The 24,520-nt window shown below is 30.9% G+C and overlaps 1 protein-coding gene across 1 annotated transcript in view; it reads left to right on the plus strand.

Annotated features, from left to right (window-relative positions):
• The window catches only part of cldn11a (claudin 11a), a 12,022-nt gene extending 3,760 nt beyond the window's left edge, over positions 1–8,262 (plus strand). The window contains exon 3 of the mRNA XM_061968058.1: positions 7,853–8,262. Coding sequence (XP_061824042.1) covers positions 7,853–8,124 — 272 coding nt within the window. The 3' untranslated portion in view covers positions 8,125–8,262. The remainder of the gene's footprint in view (positions 1–7,852) is intronic.
• Positions 8,263–24,520: the final 16,258 nt, after the last annotated feature.

The raw sequence follows: 24,520 nt of genomic DNA on the forward strand, positions 1-24,520 counted from the left end.
TTTACTGTAAAATATATAGATTTCTTTCTGGAAAAAATAGTCACATTTTACAGTAAAAAAAAACCTGGCAATTTCCATCTATCCATCCATCTTTTTTCCGCTTATCCAAGGTCAGGTCTCGGGGGCAGCAGCCCAAGCAGGGAAGCCCAGACTTCCCTCTCTGGCAATTTCAGTCGGCAGAATTTTACTGTCAAAATAAAAGTCTTACTGTTTTTCATTTTAAAGTCATTTGCTGTACAAAAAAAAAAAAACGCCAGAATATTGCCGTAAAAGTAAAAATTTTAGCATATTTCAATTTATAGTAATTCTGTGTAAAAACTACAGTATTTTTTTTTTTACTGTAAAATATATAGATTTTTTTCTGGTAAAAAAAAAAAAAAAAAAGGCACAATTTACAGTAAAAGAAAAACTTGCAATTTCAGTTGCCAGAATTTTACTGTTAAAATAAAAGTGTTACTGTTTTTCATTTTAAAGTCATTTGCTGTACAAAAAAAAAAAAAAATTCAGTCGCCAGAATTTTGCCGTAAAAGTAAAAATGTTAGCATATTTCAATTTATAGTAATTCTGTGTAAAAACTACAGTATTTTTTTTATTACTGTAAAATATATAGATTTTTTTCTGGTAAAAAAAAAAAAAAAAAAGGCACATTTTACAGTAAAAGAAAAACTTGCAATTTCAGTTGCCAGAATTTTACTGTTAAAATAAAAGTGCTACTGTTTTTCATTTTAAAGTCATTTGCTGTACAAAAAAAAAAAAGAATTCAGTCGCCAGAATATTGCCGTAAAAGTAAAAATTTTAGCATATTTCAATTTATAGTAATTCTGTGTAAAAACTACAGTATTTTTTTTATTACTGTAAAATATATAGATTTTTTTCTGGTAAAAAAAAAAAAAAAAAAAGGCACATTTTACAGTAAAAGAAAAACTTGCAATTTCAGTTGCCAGAATTTTACTGTTAAAATAAAAGTGTTACTGTTTTTCATTTTAAAGTCATTTGCTGTACAAAAAAAATAAAAAAATTCAGTCGCCAGAATATTGCCGTAAAAGTAACAATTTTAGCATATTTCATTTTATAGTAATTCTGTGTAAAAACTACAGTATTTTTTTTATTACTGTAAAATATATAGATTTTTTTCTGGTAAAAAAAAAAAAAAAGGCACATTTTACAGTAAAAGAAAAACTTGCAATTTCAGTTGCCAGAATTTTACTGTTAAAATAAAAGTGTTACTGTTTTTCATTTTAAAGTCATTTGCTGTACAAAAAAAATAAAAAATTTCAGTCGCCAGAATATTGCCGTAAAAGTAAAAATTTTAGCATATTTCAATTTATAGTAATTCTGTGTAAAAACTACAGTATTTTTTTTATTACTGTAAAATATATAGATTTTTTTCTGGTAAAAAAAAAAAAAAAGGCACATTTTACAGTAAAAGAAAAACTTGCAATTTCAGTTGCCAGAATTTTACTGTTAAAATAAAAGTGTTACTGTTTTTAATTTTAAAGTCATTTGCTGTACAAAAAAAAAAAAAAAAAAATTCAGTCGCCAGAATATTGCCGTAAAAGTAAAAATTTTAGCATATTTCAATTTATAGTAATTCTGTGTAAAAACTACAGTATTTTTTTTATTGCTGTAAAATATATAGATTTTTTTCTGGTAAAAAAAAAAAAAAAAAAAGGCACAATTTACAGTAAAAGAAAAACTTGCAATTTCAGTTGCCAGAATTTTACTGTTAAAATAAAAGTGCTACTGTTTTTCATTTTAAAGTCATTTGCTGTACAAAAAAAAAAAAAATTCAGTCGCCAGAATATTGCCGTAAAAGTAAAAATTTTTAGCAGATTTCAATTTATAGTAATTCTGTGTAAAAACTACAGTATTTTTTTTATTACTGTAAAATATATAGATTTTTTTTCTGGTAAAAAAAAAAAAAAAAAAAAAGGCACAATTTACAGTAAAAGAAAAACTTGCAATTTCAGTTGCCAGAATTTTACTGTTAAAATAAAAGTGCTACTGTTTTTCATTTTAAAGTCATTTGCTGTACAAAAAAAAAAAAAAAATTCAGTCGCCAGAATATTGCCGTAAAAGTAAAAATTTTTGCATATTTCAATTTATAGTAATTCTGTGTAAAAACTACAGTATTTTTTTTATTACTGTAAAATATATAGATTTTTTTCTGGTAAAAAAAAAAAAAAAAAAAGGCACATTTTACAGTAAAAGAAAAACTTGCAATTTCAGTTGCCAGAATTTTACTGTTAAAATAAAAGTGTTACTGTTTTTCATTTTAAAGTCATTTGCTGTACAAAAAAAATAAAAAAATTCAGTCGCCAGAATATTGCCGTAAAAGTAACAATTTTAGCATATTTCATTTTATAGTAATTCTGTGTAAAAACTACAGTATTTTTTTTATTACTGTAAAATATATAGATTTTTTTCTGGTAAAAAAAAAAAAAAAGGCACATTTTACAGTAAAAGAAAAACTTGCAATTTCAGTTGCCAGAATTTTACTGTTAAAATAAAAGTGTTACTGTTTTTCATTTTAAAGTCATTTGCTGTACAAAAAAAATAAAAAATTTCAGTCGCCAGAATATTGCCGTAAAAGTAAAAATTTTAGCATATTTCAATTTATAGTAATTCTGTGTAAAAACTACAGTATTTTTTTTATTACTGTAAAATATATAGATTTTTTTCTGGTAAAAAAAAAAAAAAAGGCACATTTTACAGTAAAAGAAAAACTTGCAATTTCAGTTGCCAGAATTTTACTGTTAAAATAAAAGTGTTACTGTTTTTAATTTTAAAGTCATTTGCTGTACAAAAAAAAAAAAAAAAAAATTCAGTCGCCAGAATATTGCCGTAAAAGTAAAAATTTTAGCATATTTCAATTTATAGTAATTCTGTGTAAAAACTACAGTATTTTTTTTATTGCTGTAAAATATATAGATTTTTTTCTGGTAAAAAAAAAAAAAAAAAAGGCACAATTTACAGTAAAAGAAAAACTTGCAATTTCAGTTGCCAGAATTTTACTGTTAAAATAAAAGTGCTACTGTTTTTCATTTTAAAGTCATTTGCTGTACAAAAAAAAAAAAAATTCAGTCGCCAGAATATTGCCGTAAAAGTAAAAATTTTTAGCAGATTTCAATTTATAGTAATTCTGTGTAAAAACTACAGTATTTTTTTTATTACTGTAAAATATATAGATTTTTTTTCTGGTAAAAAAAAAAAAAAAAAAAAAGGCACAATTTACAGTAAAAGAAAAACTTGCAATTTCAGTTGCCAGAATTTTACTGTTAAAATAAAAGTGCTACTGTTTTTCATTTTAAAGTCATTTGCTGTACAAAAAAAAAAAAAAAATTCAGTCGCCAGAATATTGCCGTAAAAGTAAAAATTTTTGCATATTTCAATTTATAGTAATTCTGTGTAAAAACTACAGTATTTTTTTTATTACTGTAAAATATATAGATTTTTTTCTGGTAAAAAAAAAAAAAAAAAAAGGCACATTTTACAGTAAAAGAAAAACTTGCAATTTCAGTTGCCAGAATTTTACTGTTAAAATAAAAGTGTTACTGTTTTTCATTTTAAAGTCATTTGCTGTACAAAAAAAAAAAAAAATTCAGTCGCCAGAATATTGCCGTAAAAGTAAAAATTTTTGGCATATTTCAATTTATAGTAATTCTGTGTAAAAACTACAGTATTTTTTTTATTACTGTAAAATATATAGATTTGTTTCTGGTAAAAAAAATATAAAAAAAAGGCACAATTTACAGTAAAAGAAAAACTTGCAATTTCAGTTGCCAGAATTTTACTGTTAAAATAAAAGTGTTACTGTTTTTCATTTTACAGTAATTCACTGTAAAAATAAAATAAAATAAAAATAAAATCTTATTTTTATGGTAAAAATTGTTTGCCAAAATGTTTCCATAAAAATAACAATTGCAGCATGTTTCCATTTACAGTAAACCTGTGTAAAAAAATGACCTCACATTTTATATTACACTTCTGTTTTTGTACTGTCAAATCCAGATTTCTTTAATAAAAAAATTAAAAAAAAGGAGAGTTCAGTCACCAGTTTTACTGTTAAAATTTCCTTTTACAGTAATTCACTGTAAAAAAAAAAAAGTAAAAAAAAAAAAAATTGGTATTCAGTCGCCAGAATGTTGGCGTAAAAATAAAAATGTTCGCCTATTTCAATTTATAGTAATTTTGTGAAAAAATTACAGTATTTTATTTATTTATTGTATTGTAAAATATATAGATTTCTTTCTGGGGGAAAAAAAGTCACATTTTACACAAAAAGAAAAACTGTCAATTTCAGTCGGCAGAATTTTACTGTTAAAATAAAAGTGTTCCTGTTTTTCATTTTACAGTAATTCACTGTAAAAAAAAAAAAAGAAAAAAGAGAGAGAATAAAAGAAAAAAAAACTCAATATTATGGTGAAAATTGGTCACCAAAATGTTTCCATAAAAATAACAATTGCAGCATCTTCCCATTTACAGTAAACCTATGTAAAAACGACCGCACTTTTTATAGTACACTTCTGTTTTTTTACTGTCAAATGTACAGATTTCTTCAAAAAACAACAACAAAATGAGAGTTCAGTCACCAGAGTTTTGCTGTTAAAATAAAAGTGTTACTGTTTTCCTTTTACAGTAATTCACTGTACAAAACCCTCAATTTTATGGTTAAAAAAAGTTGGTGTTCAGTCGCCAGAATGTTGTTGTAAAAATAAAAATGTTAGCATATTTCAATTAATAGTAATTCTGTGTAAAAAATTACGGTATGTGTTTTGTTTTGTTTTTACTGTAAAATATATAGATTTCTTTCTGGGGGAAAAAAAAAGTCTAATTTTAAAAGAAAAACTGGCCAGAATTTTACTGTAAAAATAAAAGTGTCACTGTTTTTAATTTTACAGTAATTCTCTGTAAAAAAACAAAAAAAAAACTCAATATTATGGTAAAAATTGACAAAATGTTTCCATAAAAATAACAATTTCAGTATTTTTCCATGTACAGTAAACCTGTGTAAAAACGACCTCACTTTTTATAGTACACTTCTGTTTTTTTAATTGTCAAATGTACAGATTTCTTTAAAAAAAAAAATAATAATGACAGTTCAGTCACCAGAGTTTTACTGTTAAAATAAAAGTGTTACTGTTTTTCTTTTACAGTAATTCACTGTAAAAAAAAAAAATAAAGAAGAAAAAAAAAAAAAGGTTGTGTTCAGTCGCCAGAATGTTGCCGTAAAAATTAAAATGTTCACATATTTCAATTTATAGTAATTATGTGAAAAATCGACAGTATTTATTTTATTTGTTTTACTGTAAAATATATAGATTTCTTTCTGGGCAAAAAAGTAATATTTTACAGAAAAAGAACTTGCAATTTCAGTCAGCACAATTTTACTGTTAAAAGTGTTACTGTTTTTCATTCACTGTAAAAAAAAAAAAAGAAAAAAAGAACAAAACCCTCATTTTACTGTCAAATGTACAGATTTCTTGAAAAAACAGCAAAAAAAATGATAGTTCAGTCACCAGAGTTTTGCTGTTAAAATAAAAGTGTTACTGTTTTCCTTTTACAGTAATTCACTGTACAAAAAAAACAGAAACAAAAAACTTCATTGTATGGTAAAAAACAAACAAACTTGGTGTTTTGTTGCCAGAATGTTGCCGTAAAAATTAAAATGTTATCATATTTCAATTTATAGTAATTCTGTGTAAAAACTACAGCATATTTATTTTTTACTGTAAAATAGATAGATTTCTTTCTGGGGAAAAAAAGTCGCATTTTACAGTAAAATAAAAACTGGCAATTTTATTCGCCAGAATTTTACTGTTAAAATAAAAGTGTTACTGTTTTTCATTTTACAGTAATTCACTGTAAAAAAAGAAAAAGAGAAAAAAAGAAAAAAAAAACTCAATATTATGGTGAAAATTGGTCGCCAAAATGTTTCCATAAAAAATTCCAGTATTTTTCCATGTACAGTAAACCTGTGTAAAAACGACCGCACTTTTTATAGTACACTTCTGTTTTTTTACTGTCAAATGTACTGTTAAAAAAAAAGTGTTACTGTATTCCTTTTACAGTAATTCACTGTACAAAACCCTCAATTTTATGGTAAAAAAAAAAAGAAAAAAGTTGGTGTTCAGTCGCCAGAATGTTGCCGTAAAAATAAAAATGTTAGCATATTTCAATTTATAGTAAAAAATTCCGGTATCTGTTTTTTTTACTGTAAAATATATAGATTTCTTTCTGGGGGAAAAAAGTATAATTTTAAAAGAAAAACTGGCAATTTTATTTGCCAGAATTTTACTGTTAAAATAAAAGTGTCACTGTTTTTAATTTTACAGTAATTCTCTGTAAAAAAAAAACAAAAAAACTCAATATTATGGTAAAAATTGACAAAATGTTTCCATAAAAATAAAAATTCCAGTATTTTTCCATGCAAAAACGACGTCCCTTTTTATAGTACACTTCTGTTTTTTTAATGTCAGATGTACAGATTTCTTTAAAAAAAAAATTAAAAATGAGAGTTCAGTCACCAGAGTTTTACTGTTAAAATAAAAGTGTTACTGTTTCCCTTTTACAGTAATTCACTGTAAAAAAAAAAAAAAAAAAAAAAAAAAAAAAAAAGAAGGAAAAATAAATAAAAAAATAAAAAAAGGTTGTAGCTGAGATAGGCTCCAGCGCCCCCCGCGACCCCAAAAGGGAATAAGCGGTAGAAAATGGATGGATGGATGTGTTCAGTCACCAGAATGTTGCCGTAAAAATTAAAATGTTCGCATATTTCAATTTATAGTAATTATGTGAAAAATCTACAGTATTTATTTTTTTTGTTTTACTGTAAAATATATAGATTTCTTTCTGGGCAAAAAAGTAATATTTTACAGAAAAAGAACTTGCAATTTCAGTCGGCAGAATTTTACTGTTAAAAGTGTTACTGTTTTTCATTCACTGTAAAAAAATAAATAAAAAAAGGACAAAACCCTCATTTTACTGTCAAATGTACAGATTTCTTGAAAAAACAGCAAAAAAAATGAGAGTTCAGTCACCAGAGTTTTGCTGTTAAAATAAAAGTGTTACTGTTTCCCTTTTACAGTAATTCACTGTACAAAAAAAACAAAACAAAAGACTTCATTGTATGGTAAAAAAATAAACAAACTTGGTGTTCAGTTGCCAGAATGTTGCCGTAAAAATTAAAGAGTTAGCATGTTTCAATTTATAGTAATTCTGTGTAAAAACTACAGTATATATATATTTTTTACTGTAAAATAGATAGATTTCTTTCTGGGGGGGAAAAAAGTCGCATTTTACAGTAAAATAAAAACTGGCAATTTTATTCGCCAGAATTTTACTGTTAAAATAAAAATGTTACTGTTTTTCATTTTACAGTAATTCACTGTAAAAAAAAGAAAGAACAAAACCCTAATTTAAATGGTAAAAAATAAACAAACTGTGTGCTCAGTCGCCAAAATGTTTCCATAAAAATAACAATTGCAGCATTTTTCCATGTACAGTAAACCTGTGTAAAAACGACCTCACATTTTATAGTACTATTCTGTTTTTTTACTGTCAAATGTACAGATTTCTTCAAAATACAACAACAAAATGACAGTTCAGTCACCAGAATCTGACTGTTATAAGATTGGCACTGATTTCCTTTTACAGTAATTCACTGTAAAATAAATACATTTTAAAAAATTGGTAAAATAGCAATTTTAGCATATTTCAATTAATAGTAATTCTTTGTAGAAACTACAGTAAATGTTACAGTTTTTTACAAAAAAATGGAGAGTAATTTTATTGCACTGATTATCTTGTGTTGATATTTTGAGTGATTCTTACTTTTGCTTCCGTGCCCCTTTAGCGCTCTGCGGGCTGGTGTCCACCATTCTGTTCCCCATTGGCGTGTCCTGGCACGACAACCTGATGGCGTTCGGCTTCTCGCTGTACACCGGCTGGGCGGGCGTGGTCTTGTCGCTGCTGGGCGGCTGCATGCTCACCTGCTGCTCGTCAAGCTCCGCCTCCTCCCGCCCGTACCAGGACAACAGCCAATACTGTTACTCCAAGTCGGGCAAGGCAGCGGGCCCCCCTGACCCCGCCTCCTCCGCCAACCACGCCAAGAGCGCCCACGTCTGACGATGTCATAAACACACGTCGACGCGCACGATGTGAAGCGCCCTCCATTGAACTGACTTTAGATTTTTTGGGGTGGGGGTGTGGCCTGTGGACTTTTTTGCTCATCGACTCCCGCATTTTTATTGGATGAATAATCTTAGTATGCTAGAATATGAACCATTTAAGGGCTCTAATAATTAATAATTAATAATTAATAATTAATAATTAATAATTAAACTGTAATTAATTAATAATAATAATTAAATAATAAACAATACTACTTAAGTGTTTTTGGAGTATAAGACGCTCCTGAGTATAAGTCGCACCCCAAACTATGAAAAAAACTGCGACTTATAGTCCAAAAAATACGGTAAAAATAATAATAATTTATAAATAATAAATAATTTATTATTTATTATTTATTATTAAAATTATAATTACATTATAATTGATAATTATATTATAATTAATTAATTAATAATAATTCATAATAAACAATACTACTTAAGTGTTGGAGCAACTTTTAAAAATCACAAAACAATGTGTTTTGGTGGGGGGGTTTTAACACCATTAGTGTCAATAACCATTCAGCTCTGACAAATTCAAGGGTTGGAATTGGGGGTTAAGTCACCAAAAATGATTCCCGGGCGCGGCCACCGCTGCTGCTCACTGCTCCCCTCCCCTCCCAGGGGGTGATCAAGGGTGATGGGTCAAATGCAGAGAATAATTTCACCACAAAAGCTGCAGATTTTTCTTCTCAAATGTAATTTTATATATATATATATATATATATATATATATATATATATATATATATATATATATATATATATATATATATGCTTGTACCGTATTTTTCGGAGTATAAGACGCTCCTGAGTATAAGTCGCACCCCAAACTATGAAAAAAACTGCCACTTATAGTCCAAAAAATACGGTAAAAATAATAATAATGTATTAATAATTAATAATTTATAATTAATAATGTGTTATTAAAATTATAATGAAATTATAATTAATAATTATATTATAATTAATTAATAATAATAATTCATAATAAACAATACTACTTAAGTGTTGGAGCAACTTTTAAAAATCACAAAACAATGTGTTTTGGTGGGGGTTTTTTTACACTATTAGTGTCAATAACCATTCAGCTCTGACAAATTCAAGGGTTGGAATTGGGGGTTAAGTCACCAAAAATGATTCCCGGGCGCGGCCACCGCTGCTGCTCACTGCTCCCCTCCCCTCCCAGGGGGTGATCAAGGGTGATGGGTCAAATGCAGAGAATAATTTTGCCACAAAGGCTGCAGATTTTTCTTCTCGAATGTAATTTTTTTTTTTATATATATAAAAATGCTTGTACCGTATTTTTCGGAGTATAAGACGCTCCTGAGTATAAGTCGCACCCCAAACTGTGAAAAAAACTGCGACTTATAGTCCAAAAAATACGGTAAAAATAATAATAATTTATAAATAATAAATAATTTATAATTTATAATTTATTATTAAAATTATAATTACATTATAATTGATAATTATATTATAATTAATTAATTAATAATAATTCATAATAAACAATACTACTTAAGTGTTGGAGCAACTTTTAAAAATCACAAAACAATGTGTTTTGGTGGGGTTTTTTAACACTATTAGTGTCAATAAGCATTCAGCTCTGACAAGTGCCGCAATATTTCATAACCGCTAAGAGTAGCATGTACGCTAGCCGTCCCGGACAAGCTGCATGATTTTGTTGATGCCCCAAAATGTCTTTGCTCTCTAAACATTTTTGAAAAAGCTGCAGATTTTTCTTCTGGAATGTATTTTTTAATTTTTTTTATTTTTTAAATAAAAATGCTTGTAAAGGTGATAAGAATGGAAAGTGCCATGTTGTTGTTGTCTGGCCTTATAAACTGTGGAATGTGTGAGCACTGAAGTCTGATGAAGGCAGATGAAGGCAGGAAATTGTGGATATTCATATTTTGTGTCACTTTGCTCCAAAACCAAATCAGTATTTCCAGATTTTGTTGGCTATTTATTGTTATTTGATGTGCTTTTCTTTAAATTTTCTACAGTAAAATCTTTCATGAAGTGATTTCTCTCTGCTTTTTTATCTTTGTTGTCCTCTTAGTCACCGACCTTGACTTGGAAAACACGCACTTAATACACAGAGTGCATGATATGACGCACACGCATCGTCACGGTGCATGATACCACGCACACGTATCGTCACAGTGCATGATACCACGCACACGTTGCATGCCATCGAGGTGAAGATTTTGCTGGCGTCGGGAGACAAAATGTCCTAAAATGTGCCTGAGACAAACTTTTTTTTCTGCTGACACTGCCGACTATACACCACAGTGTGTGTGTGTGTGTGTGTGTGTGTGTGTGTGTGTGTGTGTGTGTGTGTGTGTGTGTGTGTGTGTGTGTGTGTGTGTGTGTGTGTGTGTGTGCACTTGTCTCACCATCCCTGTGTGGACATACACTTGACAAACCAACCTTTCTGTGAGGACCTTTTGACTTGTGAGGACATTTTCCTGGTCCTCACAACTACAGAAGTAAAATATTTGTTTTACTTTGTGTGTTTTGCATTCTGAAGTGAGGTTGCAACTCTCTACTCCCATCTCGTGCTAGATATATTTTTTTCATCATTCTAGCTATAGTGGAAAGGGGGGCCTCACAACCTACTAGCCAAACGTGGGTCCACACAAAGTAGGCAAGACATGTGTGTGTGTGTGTGTGTGTGTGTGTGTGTGTGTGTGTGTGTGTGTGTGTGTGTGTGTGTGTGTGTGTGTGTGTGTGTGTGTGTGTGTGTGTGTTCTTGTATTTTCACATCAACAAAGAAAAGTACTTTCCGTATGTGAACAAGTCAGGACATAAATCATAGCCCCAGTACGGAAAATCATTGCATCTAATGGAGAATGGCTCATGTGCACCCCTGGTGGTGAAATCTATAAAAAAATTAGGGTGGTTCCCAAATATTTTTTACTGTCAACATATGAAATAACAAGTGTGTGTAAGAAATTGAAATTTCGCCCCCTTTGGCCAAAATAAAAAAAACAAAAAAATATATATAGAGACATACTGTAATAACTTGACATAAATAAGGAAGATTAAAAACCAATTACAAAACAAATAATAAATTAACTAAAATCAGTCTTTTTCTAACAATGTGTCGACTTTTTTCTTATATAGTTGGGAATAATTTCTCATATTCTTTCTGTTTCTGTAATACTGCAATATTTTCTAATAAAATTATTACTTTTTTATGTAAAATTATTACTTTTTCATGTAAAATTATTACTTTTTAATGCAAAGTGGTGACATGCGTCATACAGAATTCTGACTTTTATCACAATATTGCCAATTTTTTTGTTGTTCTCGTAAAATAGTGACATTTTTTGAGTAAAAATGATGACTTTTGTCATAATTTTTCCAAGTGAAATTCAGATTATTATTATAATATTGCCAAAATTGTAAAGTTTTCTTATAAAATTGTGACTTTTGTCGAGTACAATTACGACTCTTTTCATAAAATAGGCCAACATTTTAAGCTTTTCTTGTCAAATTGCGACTGTTGTTGAGTAACATTTTAACTTTTATCATAATATTGCACAAATGTTCAGTTTTTCTTGTAAAATGTTGAATTGCGTTGAGTAAAATTACGACTTTTACTATAAAAATGACAAAATTCTAAGTTTTACTTGTGAAATTGTGACCTTTTTCTTGTGAAATTCCAACTCATTTTTCACAACAAGCATTTTTATATTTGCATAGTATGTATATATTATTAATGTTGTAAATACATTTTTTTACATAGAAATCTAGAAAGGGTGGTCCTAAAAAGGTAGGCATTAAGAAGGTAGTAAATACAAGAATGTGTGTGTGTGTGTGTGTGTGTGTGTGTGTGTGTGTGTGTGTGTGTGTGTGTGTGTGTGTGTGTGTGTGTGTGTGTGTGTGTGTGTGTGTGTGTGTGTGTGTGTGTGTGTGTGTGCACTTGTCTCACCATCCCTGTGTGGACATACACTTGACAAACCAACCTTTCTGTGAGGACCTTTTGACTTGTGAGGACATTTGCCTGGTCCTCACAACTACAGAAGTAAAATATTTGTTTTACTTTGTGTGTTTTGCATTCTGAAGTGAGGTTGCAACTCTCTACTCCCATCTCGTGCTAGATATATTTTTTTCATCATTCTAGCTATAGTGGAAAGGGGGGCCCTCACAACCTACTAGCCAAACGTGGGTCCACACAAAGTAGGCAAGACATGTGTGTGTGTGTGTGTGTGTGTGTGTGTGTGTGTGTGTGTGTGTGTGTGTGTGTGTGTGTGTGTGTGTGTGTTCTTGTATTTTCACCCTTCTTGAGACATCAACAAAGAAAAGTACTTTCCGTATGTGAACAAGTCAGGACATAAATCATAGTCCCAGTACGGAAAATCATTGCATCTAATGGAGAATGGCTCATTTGCACCCCTGGTGGTGAAATCTATAAAAAAATTAGGGTGGTCCCAAATTTTTTTTACTGTCAACATATGAAATAACAAGTGTGTGTAAGAAATTGAAATTTCGCCCCCTTTGGCCAAAATAAAAAAAACACAAAAATATATATAGAGACATACTGTAATAACTTGACATAAATAAGGAAGATTAAAAACCAATTACAAAAAAAAAAAAAAAAAATTAACTAAAATCAGTCTTTTTCTAACAATGTGTCGACTTTTTTCTTATATAGTTGGGAATAATTTCTCATATTCTTTCTGTTTCTGTAATACTGCAATATTTTCTAATAAAATTATTACTTTTTAATGTAAAATTATTACTTTTTCATGTAAAATTATTACTTTTTAATGCAAAGTGGTGACATGCGTCATACAGAGTTCTGACTTTCATCACAATATTGCCAATTTTTTTGTTGTTCTCGTAAAATAGTGACATTTTTTGAGTAAAAATGATGACTTTTGTCATAATTTTTCCAAGTGAAATTCAGATTGTTATTATAATATTGCCAAAATTGTAAAGTTTTCTTATAAAATTGTGACTTTTGTCGAGTACAATTACGACTCTTTTCATAAAATAGGCCAACATTTTAAGCTTTTCTTGTAAAATTGCGACTGTTGTTGAGTAACATTTTAACTTTTATCATAATATTGCACAAATGTTCAGTTTTTCTTGTAAAATGTTGAATTGCGTTGAGTAAAATTACGACTTTTACTATAAAAATGACAAAATTCTAAGTTTTACTTGTGAAATTGTGACCTTTTTCTTGTGAAATTCCAACTCATTTTTCACAACAAGCATGTTTATATTTGCATAGTATGTATATATTATTAATGTTGTAAATACATTTTTTTACATAGAAATCTAGAAAGGGTGGTCCTAAAGAGGTAGGCATTAAGAAGGTAGTAAATACAAGAATGTGTGTGTGTGTGTGTGTGTGTGTGTGTGTGTGTGTGTGTGTGTGTGTGTGTGTGTGTGTGTGTGTGTGTGTGTGTGTGTGTGTGTGTGTGCACTTGTCTCACCATCCCTGTGTGGACATACACTTGACAAACCAACCTTTCTGTGAGGACCTTTTGACTTGTGAGGACATTTTCCTGGTCCTCACAACTACAGAAGTAAAATATTTGTTTTACTTTGTGTGTTTTGCATTCTGAAGTGAGGTTGCAACTCTCTACTCCCATCTCGTGGTAGATATATTTTTTTCATCATTCTAGCTATAATGGAAAGGGGGGCCCTCACAACCTACTAGCCAAACGTGGGTCCACACAAAGTAGGCAAGACATGTGTGTGTGTGTGTGTGTGTGTGTGTGTGTGTGTGTGTGTGTGTGTGTGTGTGTGTGTGTGTGTGTGTGTGTTCTTGTATTTTCACCCTTCTTGAGACATCAACAAAGAAAAGTACTTTCCGTATGTGAACAAGTCAGGACATAAATCATAGTCCCAGTACGGAAAACCATTGCATCTAATGGAGAATGGCTCATTTGCACCCCTGGTGGTGAAATCTATAAAAAAATTAGGGTGGTCCCAAAATTTTTTTACTGTCAACATATGAAATAACAAGTGTGTGTAAGAAATTGAAATTTCGCACCCTTTGGCCAAAATAAAAAAAACAAAAAAAAATATATAGAGACATACTGTAATAACTTGACATAAATAAGGAAGATTAAAAAACAATTACAAAAAAAAATACGAAAATTAACTAAAATCAGTCTTTTTCTAACAATGTGTCGACTTTTTTCTTATATAGTTGGGAATAATTTCTCATATTCTTTCTGTTTCTGTAATACTGCAATATTTTCTAATAAAATTATTACTTTTTTATGTAAAATTATTACTTTTTCATGTAAAATTATTACTTTTTAATGCAAAGTGGTGACATGCGTCATACAGAGTTCTGACTTTTATCACAATATTGCCAATTTTTTTGTTGTTCTCGTAAAATAGTGACATTTTTTGAGTAAAAATGATGACTTTTGTCATAATTTTTCCAAGTGAAATTCAGATTATTATTATAATATTGCCAAAATTGTAAAGTTTTCTTATAAAATTGTGACTTTTGTCAAGTACAATTACGACTCTTTTCATAAAATAGGCCAACATTTTAAGCTTTTCTTGTAAAATTGCGACTGTTGTTGAGTAACATTTTAACTTTTATCATAATATTGCACAAATGTTCAGTTTTTCTTGTAAAATGTTGAATTGCGTTGAGTAAAATTACGACTTTTACTATAAAAATGACAAAATTCTAAGTTTTACTTGTGAAATTGTGACCTTTTTCTTGTGAAATTCCAACTCATTTTTCACAACAAGCATTTTTATATTTGTATAGTATGTATATATTATTAATGTTGTAAATACATTTTTTTTACATAGAAATCTAGAAAGGGTGGTCCTAAAGAGGTAGGCATTAAGAAGGTAATAAATACAAGAATGTGTGTGTGTGTGTGTGTGTGTGTGTGTGTGTGTGTGTGTGTGTGTGTGTGTGTGTGTGTGTGTGTGTGTGTGTGTGTGTGTGTTGGCCTGAAACAAAAAGCCCCAAAACAGTGTGTGGATGTTAGGGAGTGTCAAGGGGGGGCTGGGAGAGGGAAGTGACTTCAATTTTTTTTCAGTCTTGAACGATACACACGCCTTCAGCCTAGTAACATGTAGGTCATGTAGGTCATGTAGGTCATGTAGGTCAGGGCTAGTCAACTACTAAACCCAAAGCCAGTGAAGTTGTCAGGTTGTGTAAATGGTCAATACAAAGAGAATACAACAAATCCTTTTTGTCATGTCTGTGTGATCAGGTTTTATTTTTAGACTTTTTGTGCACTTTTGTTTTGTTTTGTCACCATAGTTACCCATTAGTTTCACCTGTCATGTCACGCACCTGTTTTGAGTCACGCACCTGTTGTTAATCATGTCAATAAGTATTTAAGTTCATTCATTTTCTGTTGTTCGTCCTGACGACCACACACCACATTTATGCTCTGTCCATTCCTCTAAGATCCTGCTTCATGTCCCTTGTCAAAGTAAGTTTTGGTTCCATGTTTATAGTCTTTTTGTTTTTCATAGTTTGTTCTCCGCCACTGTGCGTGCTTTTCATTTGTATTTTTTGCTATAGTCTTTTGGTTTCATAGTTTATTCTCCGCCACTGTGCGCGCCTTTTGTTTGATCCTTTTTTTTGTATTTATATTCTTTAAATAAATCATGTACCTTCATTCCCGTCTCGCCCGTGCCAACTTTCCGTTGCATCCCGGAAAAGCAAACTCCCAAGATCAAGTCGTGACACTTTTCAACTTATATTCAATTGAATAGACTGCAAAGACAAGATATTTCATGTTCACACTGAGAAACTTTATTATTTTTTGGCAAATAATCATGAACTTAGAATTTAATGACAGCAACATATGGCAAAAAAGGCATTTTTACCAGTGTGTTACATGGCCTTTCCTTTTAACTACACTCAGTAAAGGTTTGGGAACTGAGGAGACAGCTCTGTTATGAGGCGGCGACTTGTCCAGGGTGTAGCCCGCCTTCCGCCCGAATGCAACTGAGATAGGCTCCAGCACCCCCCGCCACCCCAAAATGGACAAGCGGTAGAAAATGGATGGAGACACATTTTTGAAGTGGAATTCTTTCCCATTCTTGCTTGATGTACAGCTTAAGTTGTTCAACAGTCTCCCTTCTCATATTTTAGCCTTCACACATTTTCAATGGTCTGGACTACAGGCAGGCCAGTCTAGTACCCGCACTCTTTTACTATGAACCCACGCTGTTGTAACACGTGGCTTGGCATTGTCTTGCTGAAATAAGCAGGGGCGTCCATGGTAACGTTGCTTGGATTGCTCCAAAAGCTGTATGTACCTTTCAGCATTAATGGTGCCTTCACAGATGTGTAAGTTACCCATGTCTTGGCCACTAATACACCCCCATACCATCACACATGCTGCCTTTTACACTTTCACCCTAGAACAGTACGGATGGTTCTTTCTCCTCTTTGGTCGACGACGTCCACAGTTTACAAAAACAATTTGAAATGTGGACTCGTCAGACCACAGAACACTTTTCCACTTTGCATCAGTCCATCTTAGATGAGCTCGGGCCCAGCAAGGGTTTCTGGGTGTTGTTGATAAATGCCTTCGGCTTTGCATAGTAGAGTTTTAACTTGCACTTGTAGATGTAGCGACCAACTGTAGTTACTGACAGTGGTTTTCTGACGTGTTCCTGAGCCCATGTGGTGATATCCTTTACATGGATGTGGCTTTCTGATGCAGTACCGCCTGAGGGATCCAAGGTGTGTAATATCATGGCTTACGTGCAGTGATTTCTCCACATTCTCTGAACCTTTTGATGATATTACGGAGCGTAGATGGTGAAATCCCTAAATTCCTTGCTTGAGAAATGTTGTTCTTAAACAATTTGCTCAGGCATTTGTTGACAAAGTGGTGACCCTCGCCCCCGTCCTTGTTTGTGAATGACTGGAAGTTGCTTTTATACCCAATCATGGCACCCACCTGCTCCCAATTAGCCTGTTCACCTGTGGGATGTTCCCAATAAGTCTTTGATGAGCATTCCTCAACTTTATCACTCTTTTTTGCCACTTGTGCCAGCTTTTTTTAAACATGTTGCAGGCATCAAATTCCAAATGAGCTAATATTTGCACAAAATGAGTGTGAACATGAAATATCTTGTCTTTGCAGTCTATTCAATTGAATATAAGTTGAAAAGTTGTTGTATTCTCTTTTTATTGACCATTTACACAACGTGACAACTTCACTGCTTTTGGCTTTTGTAGATTATTTCTATGTGCAGTTTGCTGCATATCTCTGATTAGTATGTTAGATTATGTTTAACTATGACCTCAAATGTATGCACTGGGCCGTCACTTTTTGTCATTTGACACAAAATAATATAGAAACAAAAATAAATACTACATGAAGTTCATTTTAGACCACAGGTAAACATTATTAAATTAAATGTGATTATTGCATACCTGCCAACTTTTGAAATCAGAAAAACCTAGTAGCCAGGGTCCAGGGGTTGCAGGCCCCGGTAGGTCCAGGACAAAGTCCTGCTGGGGGGTTCAGCCGACGCAAAATGATTGATTGCATTCAGACAGGTTAAAATGTTGCTAAAACCATCACTTTTCTATCAGTCACAGTGACTTTTCAAAACAAAAATATTACAGCAAAAATCATATGGGTTGATTGACATGTTTATTCTGTAAGCTAACTTCAATAGTTTGAAATTATTTTGACAGTTAATGCCAGTTATCCTGTCAACCTTTCACAAGACTTCAATTTGTTCATTGAAAGTATAAACACTTTTTACAGTAAACAAATGGTAAAACAGTACTAAACAGTTAAAAAAAAAATTGGTGTCATTATTAACTTTCTGTCCAAGCTTGTATAATCTACTGCCTTGTTCAATTGTAAAAAATATTCTGTGCCTAAAATTCACATTTCTATCACAATTATCATACTGTAAACATGGTAAGCTAACTTCATTAAAATTAATAGTCCTGTCAATAGCATGGAATTACAATTCAAATGTAGTTTTTTTGTAAGCCTTTCAAAAGAATTCAAAATATGAAAAATGAATGAAAATGAATTGAAGCCATCAGACACTTGAAAAGTGGCACATCACATCTCTAATGTAATCATTTGAACTTTTCAACAGAAATAGCACTGCAAAAATATTAAGGACATACTTCTGTATTTTGGTAGTTATGCTGTCAACATTTAACAAGATTTCTTCAACTTGGACTTGAAAGCATAAATAGTATAAACACTTTTAACAGTATGTCGTGCTGTGAAATACAGCCGACAGGATTGCGCACCAAACACGAAGCAAGGCCAAAGCGCATGCAGGTGCAGGAGAACAAAGGACTTCTTTCATTTAAGGTTTGTGATAAACCATCAAACTCATTCGTTAAAAGGACTCTATAGTAATATAAAGCGAATTTTTCTGGACATTATCATGCAAGAAAAGTTTATTTTTGGGACCGCGATCACCGCGTAATGATTTTTAAAGGTTGCATTACAAACATTTAACTGTCCCATGTGATCAGCCAGTGCGATTGGAAATCCATGCTCAATTATTGCCTCCGTAAATAAAACTTCGGCATTTATCACATCCAAAGAATCTGTTTGGGCGACGAAAAACGTTGAAAGTTTTCCACTTGTATCGCTAGCAACGGCATTAGACTTGTGTTTTTTTGTCCCAACGTGGTCTTTTACATCGCTAATTCCTCCGTGTCCGATCGAAAAATCTTGTCTGCACAAGGTGCAATTCGCGTAGTTTTCACCCTTTTTGGAACGGGTAATTATTCCCGGATAGGCTTTTGAATATTCTTCACGGAATGACTGCAGTTTTCTTTTCGGTTTAAGACTCGTTTGCGAATTTTCTCCGGCTGATTCCATGATCGTTCGCTCGTTTGGAAACTCGTGCTTGGCAGCGGTGCTATAAATAGCCTCGCGCATGGCATTCGGAATGGCTCGATAGGAAGTTACGGGAAGCAGTGTCGATTGTCATTGTTGTTACGCGATTTCGTGAATAAAACTTTAAAAAAAAATAATAATAATTTAATTAATGAAAAACCGTATTTTTTATCACTGCAACCGTAACCCGGAATAGGTTGATGAAAACCGTACTAATTACGGGAAAACCGGAGTAGTTGGCAGGTATGTTATTGTTATTTTATCCCCACAGTTATTGATTTATTATTAATATATATTCAGCTTTTATTTATCAATATTTTAAAGAAATTGTATTAAAATATTGACATATTTTTGGACCTAAATGTTCATCCTTTTTAGTCAATAAAAAGGATGAACAACAAGCAACAAGACAAACTTGTTCCACTGAAGGCCACAGACTGACAGATAAAAAGGTATTTGGGTAGTTTTTACCTTCCAAACCAGTGCAATATAGATGTGTTTTTCAAAGAACCAGGAAATGCGATTTCGGTTGGAATTTTGCGTGAATGCCGAAGAGCCGAAGCCGAACCGAAATGCTAACAGTTAGCACGCTGACCAGATAGCGTCAAATATGACTCACATGTGTGTACCAGCAACATGAGCTGAAAAAGCGAACATGCTAACAGTATAATGCTAACATGCTAACGAGCGTTAGCATTAGTGAAATACCAGAATATATGACACTGAGGTGCATATTTGAAAAATGTGTTAAAAATGCTTAGCATGTCATGATCTTTTCGTTGGACTGCGAGGTTTCTGGGTCATAGGGCGGAGCAATTTTTGTACGATTGACCAAATTCTGTGATTTACGTTCCGTATAATCTCTGATGATTTTATATTGAACTTTTTGTACCATTTCTTTTTTTTTTTTACTGAACTTTGTGTACGCTGTCATTATAGTGCAGAAGTTTTCGCAGTACAGCTAGATTGTTCTGAGAAAATCGTCAAAATGTGCGGTAAAGTAGCTTGACCGATTTTTGTGGTTAACTCTCTGGATAATCTCTGAAAAAGTCTGGAAAATTAGAATTATTCCAAAGCGTAATTTTTTTATTTTTTTTATTATTTCTTAGCTTTGGAGCAATTTCCTAATTTGGCGCTGAACACATTTTTCGTAAACATTTGTTAATAAAATGTACTGTAACATTCGAACAGACTACTATTTTTGGTCATTTATTCATCTTGGGTTTATCTTGCCGTACAGTTTGTTCAGTTTTCGTATGATTTATTAACTTTTTGTACAATTTGCAGATGTGGTACATTTGGTACACTTTTCATATGAATATTAAAATGTACTTTTTGAGTCTTAATTAAGTGTTTAACATTTCATAATATTTATTATTTAGCACTTAACTTAATCTACAATCAATCTCTAAACATAACGTTTTGTACGATATCCTTATACTGATCAGTTTGTACGATATCCTTATACTGAACTTTTTGTTCAATATCCTTAAACTGAACTTTTTGTACGATTTCCTTATTTTACTGAACTTTTTGTTTGATATCCTTATACTGATCATTTTGTATGATATCCATATACTGAAATGTTTGTACGATTTCCTTATTTTACTGAACTTTTTGTACGATTTCCTTTTTTCACTGAACTTTTTGCACGCTCTCCTTAATTTACTGAACTTTTTGTAAAATGGCCTTATTTTACTGAACTTTTTGTTCGATGTTTTTATTTTACTTAACTTTTTGTATGATGTCCTTATACTGATCATTTTGTATGATATCCATATACTGAAATTTTTGTACGATTTCCTTAATTTACTGAACTTTTTGTGAAATGGCTTTATTTTACTGAACTTTTTGTTCGATGTTCTTATTTTACTTAACTTTTTGTATGATGTCCTTATACTGATCATTTTGTATGATATCCATATACTGAAATGTTTGTACGATTTCCTTATTTTACTGAACTTTTTGTACGATTTCCTTTTTTCACTGAACTTTTTGCACGCTCTCCTTAATTTACTGAACTTTTTGTAAAATGGCCTTATTTTACTGAACTTTTTGTTCGATGTTTTTATTTTACTTAACTTTTTGTATGATGTCCTTATACTGATCATTTTGTATGATATCCATATACTGATATTTTTGTACGATTTCCTTAATTTACTGAACTTTTTGTGAAATGGCCTTATTTTACTGAACTTTTTGTTCGATGTTCTTATTTTACTTAACTTTTTGTATGATGTCCTTATACTGATCATTTTGTATGATATCCATATACTGAAATTTTTGTACGATTTCCTTATTTTACTGAACTTTTTGTACGATTTCCTTTTTTCACTGAACTTTTTGCACGCTCTCCTTAATTTACTGAACTTTTTGTAAAATGGCCTTATTTTACTGAACTTTTTGTTCGATGTTTTTATTTTACTTAACTTTTTGTATGATGTCCTTATACTGATCATTTTGTATGATATCCATATACTGAAATTTTTGTACGATTTCCTTATTTTACTGAACTTTTTGTACGATTTCCTTTTTTCACTGAACTTTTTGCACGCTCTCCTTAATTTACTGAACTTTTTGTAAAATGGCCTTATTTTACTGAACTTTTTGTTCGATGTTTTTATTTTACTTAACTTTTTGTATGATGTCCTTATACTGATCATTTTGTATGATATCCATATACTGAAATTGTTGTACGATTTCCTTAATTTACTGAACCTTTTGTGAAATGGCCTTATTTTACTGAACTTTTTGTTCGATGTTCTTATTTTACTTAACTTTTTGTATGATGTCCTTATACTGAACTTTTTGTACGATGTCCTTATACTGAACTTTTTGTACGATTTCCTTTTTTTACTGAACTTTTTGTACAATTTCCTTTTTTCACTGAACTTTTTGTACGCTGTCCTTAATTTACTGAACTTTTTGTAAAATGGCCTTATTTTACTGAACTTTTTGTACGCTGTCCTTAATTTACTGAACTTTTTGTACGCTGTCCTTAATTTACTGAACTTTTTGTAAATGTCCTTATTTTACTGAACTTTTTGTACGCTGTCCTTAATTTACTGAACTTTTTGTAAAATGTCCTTATTTTACTGAACTTTTTGTACGCTGTCCTTAATTTACTGAACTTTTTGTAAAATGTCCTTATTTTACTGAACTTTTTGTACGCTGTCCTTAATTTACTGAACTTTTTGTAAAATGTCCTTATTTTACTGAACTTTTTGTACGATTTCCTTATTTTACTGAACTTTTTGTAGGATTTCCTTTTTTCACTGAACTTTTTGCACGCTCTCCTTAATTTACTGAACTTTTTGTAAAATGTCCTTATTTTACTGAACTTTTTGTACGCTGTCCTTAATTTACTGAACTTTTTGTACGCTGTCCTTAATTTACTGAACTTTTTGTAAAATGTCCTTATTTTACTGAACTTTTTGTAAAATGTCCTTATTTTACTGAACTTTTTGTACGCTGTCCTTAATTTACTGAACTTTTTGTAAATGTCCTTATTTTACTGAACTTTTTGTACGCTGTCCTTAATTTACTGAACTTTTTGTAAAATGTCCTTATTTTACTGAACTTTTTGTACGCTGTCCTTAATTTACTGAACTTTTTGTAAAATGTCCTTATTTTACTGAACATTTTGTACGATTTCCTTATTTTACTGAACTTTTTGTAGGATTTCCTTTTTTCACTGAACTTTTTGCACGCTCTCCTTAATTTACTGAACTTTTTGTACGATGTCCTTAATTTACTGAACTTTTTGTACGATTTCCTTATTTTACTGAACTTTTTGTATGCTGTCCTTAATTTACTGAACTTTTTGTAAATGTCCTTATTTTACTGAACTTTTTGTACGCTGTCCTTAATTTACTGAACTTTTTGTAAAATGTCCTTATTTTACTGAACTTTTTGTACGCTGTCCTTAATTTACTGAACTTTTTGTAAATGTCCTTATTTTACTGAACTTTTTGTACGCTGTCCTTAATTTACTGAACTTTTTGTAAAATGTCCTTATTTTACTGAACTTTTTGTACGATATCCTTATTTTACTGAACTTTTTGTTCGATGTTCTTATTTTACTTAACTTTTTGTACGATGTCCTTATGCTGACCATTTTGTACGATGTCCTTATACTGAACTTTTTGTACGATGTCCTTAATTTACTGAACTTTTTGTACAATTTCCTTATTTTACTGAACTTTTTGTACAATTTCCTTTTTTCACTGAACTTTTTGCACGCTCTCCTTAATTTACTGAACTTTTTGTAAAATGGCCTTATTTTACTGAACTTTTTGCACAATTTCCTTTTTTCACTGAACTTTTTGCACGTTCTCCTTAATTTACTGAACTTTTTGTAAAATGGCCTTATTTTACTGAACTTGTTGTACGCTGTCGTTAATTTACTGAACTTTTTGTAAAATGTCCTTATTTTACTGAACTTTTTGTACGATATCCTTATTTTACTGAACTTTTTGTAAATGTCCTTATTTTACTGAACTTTTTGTACGCTGTCCTTAATTTACTGAACTTTTTGTAAAATGTCCTTATTTTACTGAACTTTTTGTCCGCTGTCCTTAATTTACTGAACTTTTTGTAAAATGTCCTTATTTTACTGAACTTTTTGTACGCTGTCCTTAATTTACTGAACTTTTTGTAAATGTCCTTATTTTACTGAACTTTTTGTACGCTGTCCTTAATTTACTGAACTTTTTGTAAAATATCCTTATTTTACTGAACTTTTTGTCCGCTGTCCTTAATTTACTGAACTTTTTGTAAAATGTCCTTATTTTACTGAACTTTTTGTACGATATCGTTATTTTACTGAACTTTTTGTTCGATGTTCTTATTTTACTTAACTTTTTGTACGATGTCCTTATGCTGATCATTTTGTACGATGTCCTTATACTGAACTTTTTGTACGATGTCCTTAATTTACTGAACTTTTTGTACGATTTCCTTATTTTACTGAACTTTTTGTACAATTTCCTTTTTTCACTGAACTTTTTGCACGCTCTCCTTAATTTACTGAACTTTTTGTAAAATGGCCTTATTTTACTGAACTTTTTGTACGCTGTCCTTAATTTACTGAACTTTTTGTAAAATGTCCTTATTTTACTGAACTTTTTGTACAATATCCTTATTTTACTGAACTTTTTGTAAATGTCCTTATTTTACTGAACTTTTTGTACGCTGTCCTTAATTTACTGAACTTTTTGTAAAATGACCTTATTTTACTGAACTTTTTGTCCGCTGTCCTTAATTTACTGAACTTTTTGTAAAATGTCCTTATTTTACTGAACTTTTTGTACGATATCCTTATTTTACTGAACTTTTTGTTCGATGTTCTTATTTTACTTAACTTTTTGTACGATGTCCTTATGCTGATCAGTTTGTACGATATCCTTATACTGAACTTTTTGTACGATTTCCTTATTTTACTGAACTTTTTGTTTGATATCCTTATACTGATCATTTTGTATGATATCCATATACTGAAAT

The sequence above is a fragment of the Nerophis lumbriciformis genome, linkage group LG08 (genome assembly GCF_033978685.3).
Source record: "Nerophis lumbriciformis linkage group LG08, RoL_Nlum_v2.1, whole genome shotgun sequence".
NCBI classification, from domain to species: Eukaryota; Metazoa; Chordata; class Actinopteri; order Syngnathiformes; family Syngnathidae; genus Nerophis; species Nerophis lumbriciformis.